At 37.7% G+C, this 20,834-nt stretch overlaps 1 protein-coding gene across 2 annotated transcripts in view; it reads right to left on the minus strand.

Annotated features, from left to right (window-relative positions):
• Positions 1 to 20,834, minus strand: part of Epha6 (EPH receptor A6) — an 874,627-nt gene that overhangs the window by 465,267 nt on the left and 388,526 nt on the right. For both annotated transcript variants that reach the window (XM_047563348.1, XM_047563345.1), the window contains exon 5: positions 4,568 to 4,903. In XM_047563348.1, the coding sequence (XP_047419304.1) occupies positions 4,568 to 4,903 (336 nt within the window). The remainder of the gene's footprint in view (positions 1 to 4,567; positions 4,904 to 20,834) is intronic.

Here is a 20,834-nt window from a genome sequence, read left to right on the forward strand (position 1 = left end):
TGTAGTATGGGATAACTATATTTGTGTGGTTTTATCTGTGTCTTCTATTCTGTACCATTGGTCTACATATCTGTTTTGGTGTCAATATCATGCTGTTTTTGTTACTATAGCTCTGTAGTACAGTTTAATGTCAGGTATTGTGATGCCTTCTGCTTCACTTTTCTTGTTAAGAATTGCTTTGGCTATTCTGTGCCTCTTATTTTTCCAAATGAATTTCATGATTGCTTTTCTAGTTCTATGAAGAATGTCATTGCAATTTTAATAGAAATTGCATTAAATCTGTATAACACTTTTATTAGTATGGTCATTTTTGACAACATTAATTAACAGATAAACCCAGAGCCATGTTAAGGAAGAGAAAAGAGAGAAAACTCAAATTACTAAAATTTGGATGATAAAGGAAATATCACAATAGGTATGACTGAAATACAGAAGATAATTAGAAACTATTTTGAAAATTTATACTCTAATACAATAGAAAATATCAAAGACATTGACAAATTTCTAGTGACATATGACCCACCCAAACTGAATCAGGAGGTCATACATGATATAAACAGATCAATTTAAAGCAATGAAATAGTAAACACCATCAAAAGCTTACCCATCAAGAAAAGCCCAGGACCAAATCGATTCTCAGCCTACTTCTACAAGATCCTCAAAGAAGAATTAACAGCAATACTCCTGAAAATATTCCATGAAACAGAAAAGAGGGAACCTTTCCAAACTCATTCTATGAGTCTAGTATTACCCTGATACCAAAATTAGACAAAGACACATCAAGGAAAGAAAACTTAAGACCAATATCCATGATGAACATAGATGCAAAAATTCTCAAAATTCTGGCAAGTTGCATACAAAACATATTAAAAAGACAGTGTACCACAATCAAATGGGGTTCATCCCAGGAATGCAAGGTTGGTTCAACATATGGAAATAAATGTAACCCATCATATCAAAAGACTTAAAAACGAGAATCAGAGGATCATCTAAATAGATGTAGAAAAAGGATTTGACAAAATACAGCACCTCTTCATGTTCAAAACACTAGAAAAACTAGGGATAGTAGGAACATACATCAACAGTGTTAAAGCTATATAAGCTAAACACAAGACCAGCATGATTCTAAATGGAAAAAAAAATTGAAAACATTCCCTCTAAAAACTGGAACAAGATAAGGGTACCCTCTTTCAACACTTTTATTCAATATAATCATTGAAACTCTAGACAGAGTAATTAGACAGAAGGAAGAAATTAAAAAGAGGGCTGGGGATATAGCTCAGTTTGTAGAGTGCTTGCCTTGCAAGCATAAGGCCCTGGGTTCGATCCCCAGCACCGCAAAAAAAAAAAAAAAAAAATGAATTCAGCAAAGTTGCAGGATATAAAATCAAGACCCACAAATCTAATTCATTTCTATTCATTCAGCAAAGAATCCACTGAAAGAGAAATTAGGAAACCTACCCCATTCACAACAGCCTCAAAAAAATTAAAATACTTGGGACTCAATCTAACAAAAGAGGCGAAAGACCTCTACAATGAAAACTACAGAACACCAAAGAAGGAAATATAAGAAGACCTTAGAAGATGGAAATATATTTAGATTCTTCATTACCATTTATATCTAAGATAAAGTCAAATAAACAATAATGGTTTCTTAATATTTTTCAACTAGGACGTACTGATGAGGATTATTTAATGATATTATCCTTCCAGAATGTATAGTCTCAAAATGTGGACATTGTATTTTATTTCAAGATCAATATATCTATTTTTTTACATACAGTAACATATTACTAATGAATAAGATCAACTTTAAAATTGAAAATCAATTTATATTCTATTCTGATGAGTACAAAAGTAGACTAAACTGTATAATAATCCTAGAATGAAAGGATACTATATCTATATTTGAAATTATGTAAATATATTTATATTTTCAAATTAAAGATGATATATTATTAAGCTTCTAAATTTAATTGTTTTCACCCCATAGATAAGAATGGTTATATTGAGTTTTTGTGCGTTATAAATATATATATGTGTGTGTGTGTGTGTGTGCATATTTTTTCTTTTTGGTGCCAGGATTGCACCCACTCAGGGTGCTTAACCACTGAGCCACATCCCAAGCCATTGTTTTTTTGTTTTTTTGTTTTTTTTTTTGAGGCAGGGTCTCAGTATGTTGCTTATAGCCTTGCTAATTTGCTGAGGCTTGTTTTGAACCTGTGATCTTTCTGTCTCAGCCTCCAGATCACTGGGATTATAGGTGTGCACCTCTATGCTCAGCCAATTGGATTATATTTTTGTTGTAGGTGACAGCAATAAAAGTCTCAGAAATAAACTGCTAAAGCAGAGAGTAACAGAAGACCATAATGTGCTTTTCAGTGATGACACAGTTGACAAGGTTTTGTACCTACTAAAGGAGAAAGGGAAAGGGAAAAAGAGGAAATGAGAATTCCATTTTGAACAACCACAAATCAAATTCTACAATGTAAAGCTATTTTCTAAATGAAAGGGAAAATTGCTTAGTACATTAAAAAAAAAAAAAAAACTGTAATCGTACAATAGTATTTGACTTTGCTTCATTTATTAGAGGCATTTCAGAAGATTATCAGTAAGTGGATTTATGGGTATTTTGAATTAACTTCATATCCATTTCTTATGCTTTTAATAAAATTTTAGTTTTCTTCCTATACGTTTGTAGGTTAAATAACGTTTTTAACTTTGTGTTTTAAAGTATTTTAGGTTCGAAGAAATTTGAAAAAAAAAATTATAGGAAAGTCCTGTACACCCTTTGTCTAGTCTCTATCAATGTCAACTATTTGCATAGTAGAACAAGAAAACTGAAAGTTGACGTTAGTACAATCCACAGTGTTTGTGTGTGTGGGGGGGGGCTAGGTAACTCCATGCATATTATCACATACATAGCTTCCTGAAACTACTGCCACAGTCAAGATATATAAATGTGTCATCCCCGGAGGGCTCTGTCCCACTATTCCTTCATATCCCTATCAGTTTCCCCAAAAAGTATAACCTCTGGCAACCACTAATCTATTCTCCATCTCTACAGATACACTATTTTAGGAATGCTCTATGAGTGGAATCACATAGTATGCATTCTTTTGAGATTAGTTTTTTCAGTTAGCACAATACTTTTGACGTCCACCCACGTTGCATATATGTATAGTTGGTTCATTTTAAAAGCAACTATATACTGTCTGAATTGTGCACACCCTACTTCCCCTTAAAATTCGTGTGGAATTCCTAATCCTTAGGACTTAAGAATGCTGACCTTATGTTGAGAAAGGCCATAAAGAGGAATAAAGGTAAAATTAGGTCTTATGAATGTGTCCTAAACTAATATCTGCCATGTTTATAAGTAGAGTATATTAGATTAGACACAAACAGAAACAATCCTATGAAGAAAAGGGAGAAAACAGTGACCTTTGGTAAGCCAAGGGGACAGGCCTCAGAATGAAATCAACCCTGCTGACAATTTGATCTTGGACTTTGAGCCTACGAAACTGTCAGAAAATAAATGTATATTCCTTATGTGGTATTTGCTATGGCTTCCCTAGAAAATTAAAATGGAGCATAAAACTAGTTTTGTTTTTATAAATTTATATGATATACATGTACTCATTTATAATACCTTTCTTTTTAGGAGGTGCTGGGGATTGTACCTAAGTTCTTAAACATGCTAGGCAAGCACTTTACCACTGAGCTCCATATCCAACCTCATTCATAAAACCTTCTGCTGTAAGGTAATCACTCATGTATTCATATAATTTGTGAACACACCTCAAAAGGATATAATTTGTGAACACACCTCAAAAGGAGTTGTTTTTTAGAATCTCTGAAGCTTTTCCTATATTGTGTTCTGCAATATAATCATGTTATAGGGGAATTAAACAGTATATGCTTATAAAAATCAGAAAAGTTTTTGTGGCTGATGATAGCTCAATAGAAATTGATAGTGTCATAAAGGGAACATAATAATTAAATTAATCAGATATTTAAGACAGTTTATTTGTCATAAACTATACATAAATACCATTTACACACATTTATATATATACACATATATATGTATATATGGTATGCATTTTTGCTATTTTTTAGAGTGGATCAGGCTGGCTGGAATGCTTTTATAACACAGACATGAATTACAATTAAAATAACTTCTTACTACTATTTGCTGTATTTGACACGGAAAAGGAATAGAAGCATGAGAGGCAATTAAAATCAACTCATTGAGTAACATATTATTTATGGCTGATGCCTGGTGGTAAGCAATATGGACTTATTAAGAGGTATTGTTATATGATTATATTAACAACAAATACATACACATTAGGGAGGAGCATTTTATCTTATTAGCCGTATTTCTAAGAAGTAATATCAAAAATATCTTTCTGTATCTTAAGAACAAGAGCAAAAACCAAAAAATCTTGTCTGTCCTGCATAGCATATATGGTTGCATTGCACCTAGGGTGAATACAGGTTCATCAGGGATATTGTGCTTAAGAAAGAATTATGCATCTTTTGAGAGAATAGCAGTAGAACTTACCATCTTGATCCGTGGTCACTGTAATAGCTGTGAATGGTTTGGGAGAAAAACTCAACTCGGAAACTCCATTCATGGCTTCTATTTCAAAGGTGTAATTCACGTGAGACACAAAGTCAAGCACTACCACGGAATTGTTGATCAGGCCAGTGTGTCTTGGGATGAAGCGGAGTCCTCCACCACAGTCCTCACACTGGCTGGGATCTAAGCCACATTTCTTACAGATTACACTGTATGTGAGATCTTTTCTTCCGCCTGTATCACTTGGTGGGCTCCATTCCAAAATAAGGGCTGTTTCATTGATGTTAAAAACCACATTCCTAGGAGCAGAAGGTGGCCCTAGAGAAAAGCAATTGAAAAAAACAAATGTACATGTATAGGACAATCAATGATGGTGATAAATTGAAAACTTCATCAACAAGTATTAGTTAGTCATTTACACTAGTTTGAGCTCTTCCTCTTATGGGAATTATAAAGACCATATGTTTAAAAATATCTGATTAAGTCTAGTGAGGAAGGAGTCTTTAGAAAGTGAAAGCAGTCTACAGTCTAACTTTGGGTATATGAATTCCAATATTTAATGCCAAAGACAGCAAATGTCCAAAAGATATGGTAACTACATTTATTAAATTTGCTGAATGAAGAATACATAACAAAAATTAGTTTGAGTTACATGATAGCTTCAATTATTATCTTACTAAATATATCATTTTCAAAATTTGAAGAAAATAAAAACATGCATACGTATAACACATGGTATTCAGATTTTCAATCTTCATACTATGGTTGGTATGTAGCTAAAATCTCCATTTATTACCTTTGGCAATAACTCAGAATCTGTTCCCCAAAGACTGAGAACAAATGAACATGAATTTAGAGTGGGCAGAAAATGTAGAAGAGAAATGGAAATTGGGGGCAGCAGAAACCCTTTATGAGTGTCTTGCCAATGTGAAGATACAAAAGCATTATACAGCAGGGATAAAAAGAGCTATACATAATATATGGTCACTAGACTTTTACTTAAATTAACTTTATTAAACACAAATAAATATGTCCTTAAATATGTGTTCCTAAAAGAAATGTACAGAATTCTCTTCTCATAAAGCCGCATTAACCAAACTGTCCAGAAGTGAGAATTTTCTTTCTCCTTAGTTTTCCAGACAGATCACACTACATAGACTACTTATCAGTCTTTCATTAGCTCAATCTTTTAAAATTATGCCAATGATTCTTCAGACTTCTCTGAGTCCTTAAAACTTCAGTCTCTTATCATTTACCGATCATATATTACCTGAAGGTCTACAGTGTCAGGCACTGTGCTAAATGCTGTATGTGAAGTACCACAGAAGTCATACACTGTGAGAGCAGAGCTTATGATGGATACTTTAAAAAATAACTCACAGTATAAGTGGCTGAACAAAGAATAAATCTGTGCCATAATTTAAAAGGATTCGTTTTAAGAAATCTAAATCAACTGTCTAAATTTCTGTTACCAAGAAAATCTACTTAGAAAGTGTGAAAGAGTTCTTCTGCAACATGCTCTCGAGAAATCAGAATTTTGTACAGGCTTCTTTTGGATTTCAAGCAATGGTCATTCATTCATTAAATATTTTGTTTAGTGACTCCTTTGAGGTAGATACTATGCTGGATATGCAACTTAGAGTGGTAAACCTGGCAGACATTATAACTTCTTTCTTCTTGTTATTTACATTTAATGGACAGGCTAGATAAATGTATGTATATAAGCAAACAAATGAAATATAAATTATAAAAAATATAATCATTGAAATTAAAGGACAGGAATTAAAAACCTTTAGTTGGACTCCTACTTTTGTTAACGTTCTATGGAAATATTGTAGAAGTGAGGGGAAGGGTGTGCAGGGGGATAGGGAGAATATTGGAAGTTAAAAGGTGTAGTTTTCAGTCAAGAAAGATCTTTAAATAGTCATGGAACTAGCAGAAAAGCAATGTGGCTAGAGTGTATGGAGTAAGTTTTCAGGAACAGGAAGGGGCTGTTTTATGCTGGACTACTGAACTCACTGAAATGAATATGGAAATTTTCCTATGCAAAACAGGAACAAACAAATTTTATGCATGGAAAGAATGTGTTTTAAGAATAACATTCTGGGCCTTTCTGCACAGAACCAGCTCCAAGTCCCGGAGGCAGCACAGCGAGCTCCAGCCCACAGGCAGCTTCAGGGACAAGGACAGGGCAGTCAGGGACTTCCCCAAGCAGCCCGGCCCCCTCCAGCGGGAGGCGCCTTTCAGGGCTAGCTTCTCGGAGCAGACCAACACAGAGTCAGCCAAAAGTCCCCGAGCCAGCGGAGAGCTCCGACCCGCAGGCAGCCACTGGGACCAGAGCAGGGCAGCCAGAGACTTCTCCAGGCAGCCCTGCCCCTCTCGGGTCGCAGGCTCTTTCCATGGGGCGATCCAAGATGGCAGACTAGAGGGTGACTGCATCCCCAGTTGCTCCAGAACCCAGGATTCAAGAAGGGGAGGCATTGAGAAACTCGGACTAAAATAAAGCCATGGGGTGAGTCTCCCCCACTGGGTGAAGCTCGACCTGGGCGGCAGGCACGAATAGGAGCGGCTTATCAGAGCAGGGCAGAGCAGCTAGAGTCTTCCCCAGGTAGCCCTGCACACTCTGGTGATGGGCTCCTCCCACACGGCCAGCTTCTCCAGCTTCTCAGAGCAGCCCCCCCAGTGAGAGCCTTTCCGCACAGAGCCATCTCCAAGCCCTGGAACCAGTAGCGGGCTAGGGGCAGCTTTCTTCTGAAGCACTGCATTATCAAGTTCCTCCAAGACTTCAGGCTACTGAAGGTTGGGAGGTGATGCACTGGAAATCTACAGGGACACTATAAGCCAATAGAGGAAATCTGCAATATCTCAGAGTCCCATTGACATCTGACCAATATGAGAAAACAAGGGAAGAAAATGGCCCAAACAAACCTAGATACTATATCAATAAAACCCAATGACAGCACAGCAGAAGAAATGTCAGAAAGGGAGTTCATAATGTACATAATTAAAACAATCAGGGAAGCAAACGAGGAGATGAAAGAGCAAATGCAGGCATTGAAGGAGGAGATGAAAGAGCAAATGCTGGCATTAAATGATCGCACCAATCAACAGTTAAAAGACCAAATACGGGAAGCGAGAGATCATTTCAATAAAGAGTTAGAGATACTGGAAAAAAAAAAAACAAAACAGAAATCCTTGAAATGAAGGAAACAATAAATCAAATTAAAAACTCCATAGAAAGCATAACCAATAGGATAGAACACCTGGAAGACAGAACCTCAGACACTGAAGACAAAATATTTAATTTTGAAACAAAGTTGGCCAAAAAGAGACGATGATAAGAAATCATGAATCAAGAATTATGGGATATCATGAAAAGGCCAAATTTAAGAATTATTGGGATTGAGGAAGGCTTAGAGAAACAAACCAAAGGAATGAACAATCTATTCAATGAAATAATATCAGAAAATTTCCCAAATCTGAAGAACGAAATGGAAAACCAAGTATAAGAGGCTTATAGGACTCCAAATATACAAAATTACAACAGACCCACACCAAGGCACATTATTATGAAAATACCTAACATACAAAATAAAGACAGAATTTTAAAGGCCGCGAGAGAAAAGAATCAAATTACATTCAGGGAGAAACCAATAAGAATATCAGCAGATTTTTCAATCCAGACCCTAAAAGCTAGAAGGGCCTGGAACAACATATACCAAGTCCTGAAAGAAAATGGATGCCAACCAAGAATCTTATACCCAGCAAAACTTACTTTCAGATTTGACGACAAAATAAGATCCTTCCATGATAAAAAAAAAAAAAGCTAAAGGAATTTACAAAAAGAAAGCCAGTATTACAAAGAACATTTTCAGCAAAATATTCCATGAGGAAGAGATGAAAAACAACGATGCAAATCAGCAACAGGAGGCGCTAGCCTAAAGGAATAGCCAAATAAAGGAGAAACCAAATCATGTCAAAAAAGAAATATGAGTCAAATGACTGGGAATACAAATCATATCACAATAATAACCCTGAATGTTGATGGCCTGAACTCATCAATCAAAAGACATAGACTGGCAGATTGGATTAAAAAGAAAAATCCAACAATATGCTGCCTGCAAATGGCTCATCTCATAGAGATACCCATAGACTAAAGGTAAAAGGATGGGAAAAAACATACCATGCACACGGACACAGCAAAAAAGCTGGAGTATCCATCCTCATTTCAGATAATGTGGACTTCAAGCCAAAACTAGTTAGATGGGATAAAGAAGGACATTACATACTGCTTAAGGGAAGCATAAATCAGCAAGACATAACAATCATAAATATCTATGCCCCGAACATTGGCTCATCCACATACGTCAAACAAATCCTTCTCAATTCCAGAAATCAAATAGACCACAACACAATAATACTAGGCGATTTTAACACACCTCTCTCACCACTGGATAGATCGTCCAAACAAAAATTGAATAAAGAAACCATAGATCTCAGTAACACAATCAATAATTTAGATTTAACCGACATATATAGAATATACCATCCAACAAAGAACGAATACACTTTCTTCTCAGCAGCACATGGATCCTTCTCTAAAATAGACCATATTTTATGCCACAAAGCTACTGTTAGCAAATACAAGAAGATAGAGATACTACCTTGTACTCTATCAGATTATAATGGATTGAAATTAGAAATAAATGACAGAATAAAAAACAGAAACTTCTCCAATACCTGGAGATTAAATAATACACTATTATATGATGAATGGATAACAGAAGACATCAGGAGGGAAATAAAAAAATTCTTAGATGTAAATGAGAACAAAGACACATCATATCAAAATCTCTGGCACACTATGAAAGCAGTACTTAGAGGAAGATTTATTTCATGGAGCGCATTCAACAAAAGAAGTAGAAATCAACAAATAAATGACTTAACACTGCAGCTCAATAGCCCTAGAAAAATAAGAACAGACTAACACCAAAAATAGTAAAATACAGGAAATAGTTAAAATCAGAGCTGAAATCAATGAAATTGAAACAAAAGAAACAATCGGAAAAATTGACAAAAAAAAAATTAGCTGGTTCTTTGAAAAAATAAACAAAATTGATAAGCCCTTAGCCACACTAAAAAAGAAAAAGAGGGAGAAAACTCAAATTACTAAAATTTGGAATGAACAAGGAAATATCACTACAGACACGAGTGAAATACAAAACATAATTAGAAGCTATTTTGAAAATCTGTACTCTAACAAAACAGAAAACCTCGAAGACATCAACAAGTTTCTAGAGACATATGAATTACCTAAACTGAACGAGGAGGACATACACAACTTAAATAAATCAATTTCAAGCACTGAAATAGAAGAGGTCATCAAAAGCCTACCAACAAAGAAAAGTCCGGGACCAGATGGGTTCTTAGCCGAGTTCTACAAAACCTTTAAAGAAGAGCTCATTCCAATACTCCTCAAAGTATTCCATGAAATAGAAGAGGAGGGAAACCTCCCAAACTCATTCTATGAATCCAATATCACCCTGATACCTAAACCAGACAGAGACACATCGAGGAAAGAAAATTTCAGACCAATATCCTTGATGAACATCGATGCAAAAATTCTCAACAAAATTTTAGCAAATCCAATACGAAAAATATTAAAAAGATAGTGCACCACGATCAAGTGGATTTTATCCCAGGGATGCAAGGTTGGTTCAACATCAGGAAATCAATAAATGTCATTCATATCAACAGATTTAAAGTTAAGAATCACATGATTATTTCAATAGATGCAGAAAAAGCATTCGATAAAAAACAGCATCCCTTCATGCTCAAAACACTAGAAAAAATTGGGGTAGTGAGAACATTCCTTAACATTGTAAGGGTCTTCTATGCTAAGTCCATGGCCAATATCATTCTAAATGGTGAAAAACTGAAAGCATTTCCCCTAAAAACTGGAACAAGGTAGGGATGCCCTCTCTCACCACTTCTATTCAACATCGTCCTTGAGACTCTAGCCAGAGCAATGAGACAAACCAAAGAAATTAAAGGGATACAAATTGGAAAAGAAGAACTCAAACTATCCCTGTTTGCTCATGACATGATTATATATTTAGACCAACCAGGAAATTCCACCAGAAAACTTTTGGAACTCATAAGTGAATACAGTAAAGTAGCAGGTTATAAGATCAATGCTCATAAATCCAATGCATTTGTATACATAAGTGATGAGTCTTCAGAAAGAGAAATTAGGAAAACTACCCCATTCACAATAGCATCGAAAAAAATAAAATACTTGGGTATCAATATCACAAAAAGGTGAAAGACCTCTACAATGAGAACTACAGAACACTAAAGAAAGAAATTAAGGAAAACCTTAGAAGATGGAAAGATCTCCCATGTTCTTAGATAGGAAGAATTAATATTGTCAAAATGGCCATACTATCTAAAGTGCTATACAGATTCAATGCAATTCCAATTAAAATCCCAATGATGTACCTTGCAGAAATAGAGCAAGCAATTATGAAATTCATCTGGAAGAATAAAAAACCCATAATAGCTAAAGCAATCCTCAGTAGAAAGAGCGAAGCAGGGGGTATCGCAATACCAGATCTTCAACTCTATTACAAAGCAATAGTAACAAAAACGGCATGGTATTGGCACCAAAATAGACAGGTAGATCAATGGTACAGAATAGAGGACATGGACACAAACCCAAATAAATACAATTTTCTCATACTAGACAAAGGTTCCAAAAATATGCAATGTAGAAAAGATAGCCTCTTCAACAAATGGTGCTGGGAAAACTGGAAATCCATATTCAACAGAATTAAATTAAACCCCTATCTCTCACCCTGCACAAAACTCAACTCAAAATGGATCAAGGACCTCAGAATCAGACCAGAGACCCTGTATCTTATAGAAGAAAAAGTAGGTCCAAATCTTCAACTTGTTTGCTTAGGATCAGACTCCCTTAACAGGACTCCCATAGCACAAGAAATAAAAGCAAGAATCAACAACTGGGATAGATTCAAACTAAAAAGTTTTCTCTCAGCAAAGGAAACTATCAGTAATGTGAAAAGAGAGCCTACGGAGTGGGAGAATATCTTTGCCACTCATACTTCTGATAGAGCGCTAATTTCCTGAATCTATAAAGAACTCAAAAACCTCTACACCAAGAATACAAATAATTCAATCAACAAATGGGCTAGGTTTTTCAAGATGGCGGACTAGAGGGCGGCTGCATTTCATGTTGCTCCAGGACTCAAGATTCAAAAGAGGAGATAGTCAGTGACTTGGGATCAACTCAAAGCCGCTGGGTGAGTTTCTCCCATTGGGGAGGCGTCCCCGATGGGGGGGTAGCCCCTGAACGCAGAGAACTTTGTGAAGTAGAGTGGCTTGGCGAGATGCCCCTCCCCCCACAGGAGCGGTTAACACAGACAGCGAAGCGGAGTGAAAAAACGGAGCGGAAAAACGGCGGATCGAAGTTTCCAGGACTGCGCACAGCTTCTCTAAGGAGGGGCAACCTAAGGAAACTCGTCTGCGAAGGGTGAGGCTCCCAGGCCCAGGAGGTAGGTCCGGGCCCCTGGGAACATTGCCTGGGAAGGCTGCCCTGCCCAGGCGGCAAGACACCTCTCCCCCCGCTGGAGCAGTGAACTCGGAAAGCGGGGAAATTTGCAGAGGAGGCTGCGCAACACACCGCTTGGTTTTGGAGTGATCTGCTGGGTCTCCTGTGGCTGCCAGAGAAAGAGTTGGGTGGTGAACTATTTGGTCTCAGCAATCACCTGAACAACGGGGGTGGGGGGGCTGTCCAGAGGAGGTGGAGGTGCGCAGTGAGTGGCTTGGTCTCCAAGCGCCCACACAGAACACCGGGTTGTTGCCTGGAGGAAGAGACGAGCGGCGGGTCACTGGGGCTTGGAGCATATGTACCAGGCTCCAAGTGACTGCTCAGAGGACGGGTCGCATAGCCAGGCGATTAGGTGCATAGCATGGTCAGGTCCGGGGACCTAGGCACCTTTTCTTGAAAGAACTACACAGAGACAATCTGAGGGGCGGAGCGAAGGTTCCAGGACTGCGGGCAGCTTCTCTAAGGAGGGGCAACCTAAGGAGACTTGTCTGCAAAGGGTGAGGCTCCCAGGCCCAGGAGGCAGGTCCGGGCCCCTGGGAACGTTGCCTGGGAAGGCTGCCTTGCCCAGGCGGCAAGACACCCCTCCCCCCGCTGGAGCAGTGAACTCGGAAAGCAGGGAACTTTGCAGAGGAGGCCGAACAGCACACCACTTGGTTTTTTGGAGCAATCTACCGGGGCTCCTGCAGCTGCCAGAGAAAGAGTTGGGCGATGAGCTATTTGGACTCAGCAACCGCCTGAACAATGGGGAGGGGGCTGTCTTGAGGGGGTGGAGGTGCGCAGTGAGTTGCTTGGTCTCCAAGCACCCACACAGAACACTGGGTGGTTGCCTGGAGGAAGAGACGAGTGGCGGGTCACTGGGGCTTGGAGCATATGTACCAGGCTCCAAGTGACTGCTCAGAGGAGGGGTCGCATAGCCAGGCGATTAGGTGCAAAGCACAGTCCGGTCTGGGGACCTAGGCACCTTTTCCTGAAAGAACTACACAGAGACAAGCTGAGGGGCAGAGCGAAGGTTCCAGGACTGCGGGCAGCTTCTCTGAGGAGGGGCTACCTAAGGAGACTCGTCTGGGAAGGGCAGGGCTCCCAGGCCCAGGAGGTAGGTCCAGGCCCCTGGGAACGTTACCTGAGAAGGCTACCCTGCCCAGGCGGTAGTTGTGAACTGAGGGGAACCTCTAGGAGGGGAACTGACCAGCGAGACCTCCCCACCAGGTGAGTCTTCCCCGCCGGGTGAGGTTTTCCCACAAGGACGGTAAAACCAGAGACACAGGCCCAAACAGGACTTGCCTCAGCCCGCAGTCTAGTTCCCCTTTGGATGACCATTGGTCAACAAGTAGAGGCACCTCTGCCCACTAGCAGGGAATATACCCCACCTGAAGACCACCACCCCTAGAGAGGCAGCTTCCTAGGGGAACACCGCAGTATCAACTTCCTCTAAGACTTCAGGCTACTGAAGGATAAGAGGGGATACACTACCAATCTTCAGGGACATTGTAAGTCAATAGAGGAAATCTGCAACATCTCTGCAGTCAGTGGACTGAACGACATGAGAAAACAAGGGAAGAAAATGCCTCAAACAAATCTGGATGTTACATCAATAAAATCGAATGACAGCATGGCAGAAGAAATGTCAGAAAGGGAGTTCAGAATGTACATAATCAACATGATAAGGGAAGCAAACGATGAAATGAAAGAGCAAATGCAGGCATTGAATGAACGCACCAATCGACAGTTAAAAGAGCAAATACAGGAAGCAAAAAGACAATTTCAATAAAGAGTTAGAGATATTGACAAAAAACCAAACAGAAATCCTTGAAATGAAGGAAACAATAAACCAAATTAAGAACTCCATAGAAAGCACAACCAATAGGATAGAACACCTGGAAGACAGAACCTCAGATATTGAAGACAAAATATTTAACCTCGAAAACAAAGTCGAACAAACAGAGAAGATGGTAAGAAATCATGAACAGAATCTCCAAGAACTATGGGATATCATGAAAAGGTCAAATTTGAGAATCATTGGGATTGAGGAAGGCTTAGAGAAACAAACCAAAGGAATGAACAACCTATTCAATGAGATAATTTCAGAAAATTTACCATATCTGAAGAATGAAATGGAAAATTAAGTTCAAGAGGCTTATAGGACTCCAAATACACAAAATTACAACAGACCCACACCAAGGCACATTATAATGAAAATACCTAACATACAAAATAAAGACAGAATCTTAAAGGCTGTGAGAGAAAAAAACCAAATTACATTCAGGGGGAAACCAATACGGATATCAGCAGATTTTTCAATCCAGACCTTAAAAGCTAGAAGGGCCTGGAATAACATTTTTCAAGCCCTAAAAGAAAATGGATGCCAACCAAGAATCTTATACCCAGCAAAACTTACCTTCAGATTTGACGACGAAATAAAATCCTTCCATGATAAACAAAAGCTAAAAGAATATACAAAAAGAAAGCCAGCATTACAGAACATTCTCAGCAAAATATTCCATGAAGAAGATATGAAAAACAAAGAAGCAAATCAGCAAAGGGAGGAGATATCCTAAAGGAACTCTCAAATAAAGAGGAACCAAGTCGTGTCACAAATAAGCAAATAAATGAATAAAATGAGTCAAATGACCGGGAATACAAACCATATCTCAATAATAACCCTGAATATTAATGGCCTGAATTCATCAATCAAAAGACATACACTGGCAGATTGGATAAAAAAGAAAGATCCAACAATATGTTGCCTGCAAGAGACTCATCTCTTAGAAAGAGATACCCAAAGACTAAAGGTGAAAGGATGGGAAAAAACTTACCATGCACATGGACCCAGCAAAAAAGCTGGGGTATCGATCCTCATTTCAGATAAAGTGGACTTCAAGCCAAAGTTAATCAGAAGGGATAAAGAAGGACATTTCATAATGCTTAAGGGAACCATAAATCAGCAAGACATAACAATCATAAATATCTATGCCCCAAACAGTGGCTCACCCATGTATGTCAAACAAATCCTTCTCAATCTCAGAAACCAAATAGACCACAATACAATAATACTAGGTGATTTTAACATGCCTCTCTCACCACTGGACAGATCTTCCAAACAAAAATTGAACAAAGAAACCATAGATCTCAACAACACAATCAATAATTTAGACTTAACAGACATTTATAGAATATACCATCCAAAGAAAAGTGAATACACTTTCTTCTCAGCAGCACATGGATCCTTCTCTAAAATAGACCATATATTATGCCACAAAGCTAATGTTAGCAAATACAAGAAGATAGAGACACTTCCTTGTATTTTATCAGATCATAATGGATTGAAACTAGAAATAAATGAAAGAGTAAAAAACAGAAATTACTCCGACACCTGGAGATTAAACAGTATGGTATTATATGATGAATGGATAACAGAAGATATTAGGAAGGAAATTAAAAAATTCTTAGAGGTAAATGAGAACAAAGACACATCATATCAAAATCTCTGGCACACTATGAAAGCAGTACTTAGAGGAAAATTTATTTCCTGGAGCGCATTCAATAAAACAAGCAAAACTCAACAAATAAACAACCTAACATTACAGCTCAAAGCCCTAGAAAAAGAAGAACAGACCAACACCAAAAGTAGTAGAAGACAGGAAATAGTTAAACTCAGAAGTGAAATCAACGAATTTGAAACAAAAGAAACAATACAAAAAATTGACAAAATAAATAGTTGGTTCTTTGAAAAAATAAACAAAATTGATAAGCCTTTAGCCACACTAACAAAGAGAAGACGAGAGAAAACCCAAATCACCAAAATTCGGAATGAACAAGGAAATATCACTACAGACATGAGTGAAATACAAAACATAATTAGAAGCTATTTTGAAAATCTATACGCCAACAAAATAGAAAATTTCAAAGATATCAACAAGTTTCTAGAGACCTATGAATTGCCTAAACTAAACGAGGAGGACATACACAATTTAAATAGACCAATTTCAAGTAATGAAATAGAAGAAGTCATCAAAAGCCTACCAACAAAGAAAAGTCCAGGACCTGATGGTTTCTCAGCCGAGTTCTACAAAACCTTTAAAGAAGAGCTCATTCCAATACTCCTCAAAGTATTCCATGAAATAGAAGAGGAGGGAACCCTCCCAAACTCATTCTACGAAGCCAATATCACCCTGATACCTAAACAAGACAGAGACACATCGAGGAAAGAAAATTTCAGACCAATATCCTTGATGAACATTGACGCAAAAATTCTCAACAAAATTTTAGCAAATCGCATACAAAAACATATTAAAAAGATAGTGCACCATGATCAAGTGGGTTTCATCCCAGGGATGCAAGGTTGGTTCAACATCAGGAAATCAATAAATGTCATCCACCATATCAAAATACTTAAAGTCAAGAATCACATGATTATTTCAATAGATGCAGAAAAAGCATTTGATAAAATACAGCACCCCTTCATGCTCAAAACACTAGAAAAAATAGTGATAGTGGGAATGTTCCTTAACATTGTAAAGGCCATCTATGCTAAGCCCATGGCTAATATCATTCTAAATGGTGAAAAACTGAAAGCATTCCCTCTAAAATCTGGAACAAGGCAGGGATGCCCTCTCTCACCACTCCTATTCAATATCATCCTTGAAACTCTAGCCAGAGCAATTAGACAGACCAAAGAAATTAAAGGGATACGAATTGGAAAAGAAGAACTCAAACTATCCCTGTTTGCTCATGACATGATTATATATTTAGACCAACCAGGAAATTCCACCAGAAAATTCTTAGAACTCATAAGTGAATTCATTAAAGTTGCAGGACACAAGATCAATGCTCATAAATCCAATGCATTTTTATACATAGTGATGAATCTTCAGAAAGAGAAATTAGGAAAACTACCCCATTCACAATAGCCTCGAAAAAAATAAAATACTTGGGAATCAATCTCACAAAAGAGGTGAAAGACCTCCACAATGAGAACTAGAGAACACTATAGAAAGAAATTAAAGAACACCTTAGAAGATGGAAAGATCTCCCATGTTCCTGGATAGGCAGAATTAATATTGTCAAAATGGCCATACTACCAAAAGTGCTATACAGATTCAATGCAATTCCAATTAAAATCCCAACGATGTACCTTACAGAAGTAGAACAAGCAATCATGAAATTCATCTGGAAGAATAAGAAACCAAGAATTGCTAAAGCAATCCTTCACAGGAAAAATGAAGCAGGGGGTATTGCAATACCAGATCTTCAACTATACTACAAAGCAATAGTAACAAAACGGCATGGTATTGGTACCAAAATAGACAGATCAATGGTACAGAATACAGGACACGGACACAAACCCAAATAAATATAATTTCCTCATACTAGACAAAGGGGCCAAAAATATGCAATGTAGAAAAGATAGCCTCTTCAACAAATGGTGCTGGGAAAATTGGAAATCCATATGCAACATAATGAAACTAAACCCATATCTCTCACCATGCACAAAACTAAACTCAAAATGGATTAAGGACCTTGGAATCAGACCAGAGACCCTGCATCTTATAGAAGAAAAAGTAGGTCCAGATCTTCAACATGTCGGCTTAGGACCAGAGTTTCTCAACAGGACTCCCATAGCTCAAGAAATAAAAGCAAGAATCAACAACTGGGATAGATTCAAACTAAAAAGCTTTCTCTCAGAAAAGGAAACTATCAGCAATGCGAAGAAAGAGCCTACAGAGTGGGAGAATATCTTTGCCAATCATACTTCAGATAGAGCACTAATCTCCAGAATCTATAAGGAACTCAAAAAAACTCAACACCAAGACTACAAATAACCCAATCGACAAATGGGCTAAGGAAATGAACAGATACTTCACAGAAGAAGACCTACAAACAATCAACAAACATATGGAAAAATGTTCAACATCTCTAGTAATAAGAGAAATGCAAATCAAAACCACCCTAAGATTCCATCTCACCCCAATCAGAATGGCGATTATCAAGAATACAAGCAATAACAGGTGCTGACGAGGACGTGGGGAAAAAGGTACACTCATACATTGCTGGTGGGGTTGCAAATTAGTGCAGCCACTCTGGAAGGCAGTATGGAGATTCCTTAGAAAACTTGGAATGGAACTACCATTTGACCCAGCTATCCCACTCCTTGGCTTATACCCAAAGTACTTAAAATCAGCATACTACAGAGATACAGTCACATCAATGTTCATTGCTGCTCAATTCACCATAGCCAGATTGTGGAACCAACCTAGATGCCCTTCAGTTGATGAATGGATAAAGAAACTGTGGCATATATATACAATGGAATATTACTCAGCCATAAAGAATGATAAAATTATGGCATTTGCAGGCAAATGGACGAAATTGGAGAATATCATGCTAAGTGAGATAAGCCAATCTCAAAAAACCAAAGGAAGAATGATCTTGCTGATAAGTGGATGATGATACATAATGGGGCATGGGAGGGGTTAGTTTTAGGGTTAGAGTGAGGGTTAGGGAGGGGGGCAGGAATGGAGGAAGGAAGGACTGTATAGAGGGAAAAGAGGGATGGGAGGGGTGGGGGGAAGGGGAAAAATAACAGAATGAATCAACCAAATTAACCCTATGTAAATTTACGATTACACAAACGGTATGCCTTTACTCTATGTACAAACAGAGAAACAACATGTATCCCATTTGTTTACAATAAAAAAAAAAAAAACGTTTTGAGGAAAAAAAAAAAAAACAAATGGGCTAAGGAAATGAACAGACACTTCACAGAAGATATACAAGCAATCAACAGATATATGAAAAGATGTTCAACATCTCTAGTAATAAGAGAAATGCAAATCAAAACTACCCTAAGATTTCATCTCACCTCAATTAGAATGGTGATTATCTAGAACACAAGCAACAATAGGTATTGCCGAGGATGTGGGGAAAAAGGTACACTCATACATTGCTGGTGGGGTTGCAAATTAGTGCAGCCACTCTGGAAAGCAGTATGGAGATTCCTCAGAAAGCTTGGAATGGAACCACCATTTGACCCAGCTATCCCACTCCTTGGCCTATACCCAAAGGACATAAAATCAGCATACTACAGAGATACAGTCACATCAATGTTCATTGCTGCTCAATTCACCATAGCCAGATTGTGGAACCAACCTAGATGCCCTTCAGTTGATGAATGGATAAAGAAACTGTGGCATATATATACAATGGAATATTACTCAGCCATGAAGAATGATAAAATTAAGGCATTTGCAGGCAAATGGATGAAATCGGAGAATATCATGTTAAGTGAGATAAGACAATCTCAAAAAACTAAAGGCCAAATGATCTCGCTGATAAGCGGATGAGGACATATAATGGGGGGTGGGAGGGTTCAGCGTTAGGGTTAGGGTTAGGTGTAGGGTTAGGGATAAAGAGGGTGGTAAGAATGGAGGAAGGAAGGACTGTTTAGAGGGAAAGGAGGGGTGGGAGGGGTGGGGGGAAGGGAAAAAATAACAGAATGAATCAAACAGCATTGCCCTATGTAAATTTATGATTACACAAATGGTATGCCTTGACTCCATGTACAAATAGAGAAACAACATGTATCCCATTTGTTTACAATAAAAAAAAAAAGAATAACATTCTGGCTGCAGTGGTCTGAGTAAGAGGGGGAACAGCAGCGAGATCTGTCAAGCAGAGTTAAAGTAGCGTAATATTAACTATAAATCCGTGTGACTCAAGATTGGCTTTCAGATATGAAGAAGTGGTATATTTTCCTTTTTCTTTCTGCCAGATCCTCATGTCAACAGTCTGTAGGGTAGGTTTCTCAGCCACCTGTATGCATGTTATCTACAACTAGACCTAGAAATGTGACGGGTAGTGTTTCTAAAGGTTGTTAGGTGTCTTGATTTATGCTATTTTGTTTCCCAGAGGGTGTAGAGAAATGTATGCCTTCAACAGGGTAAATATGGAGGAGATTATGAACTTGAGCACAGGGACAAAAGTGTTTTTTTTTTCCTTCAAACTAGACTTATGCCTGGGAGATAAAATTCATTATCATTATCATAATAGTGTCTTCCTACAGAATGACATATTCATATTGTTAGTTTCTTTTCTTATTTATAATGGAAAACATGAATTATTATTCACTTATATCTCCATGACTAGGAAGAATGTTATCAATTATATTATGGGTGTCTATAAGTATATAACTGTCTGCCTAGAGATACTTAGAAAAAACCAGAAAGACCAACACCCTTCTTACTCAAGGGCCCTCATACCAATTTGCATGACGATTAAATAGCTTTTTAATTGCTGTTAAATTATTCCAGCTAAACTGTGATTTCATGCAAATATTAAGCTGTAATGACATGCAGTGAATCATTTACTAAGATTTAAAACTTGGAACAAAGAGAGACAATTAATTCTAATCCTCAGATTCACTAAATTATGTGTCACTGTGCTTTTATGAATGTGGCCTGATAGCTTTGTTATCATTTATAAATTATACAAAGATTAGTGACACATTGAAAAAATAACTTGGCAGGAATAATCCTTTTGGAGACATCTGTATTAAAAACTCTCAGGGATTTTCTCATGTTGACTTTTTTTCTTTGAAGGAAACAAACAATTCACATAATCATT

The sequence above is a fragment of the Sciurus carolinensis genome, chromosome 9 (genome assembly GCF_902686445.1).
Source record: "Sciurus carolinensis chromosome 9, mSciCar1.2, whole genome shotgun sequence".
In the NCBI taxonomy this organism is placed as follows: Eukaryota; Metazoa; Chordata; class Mammalia; order Rodentia; family Sciuridae; genus Sciurus; species Sciurus carolinensis.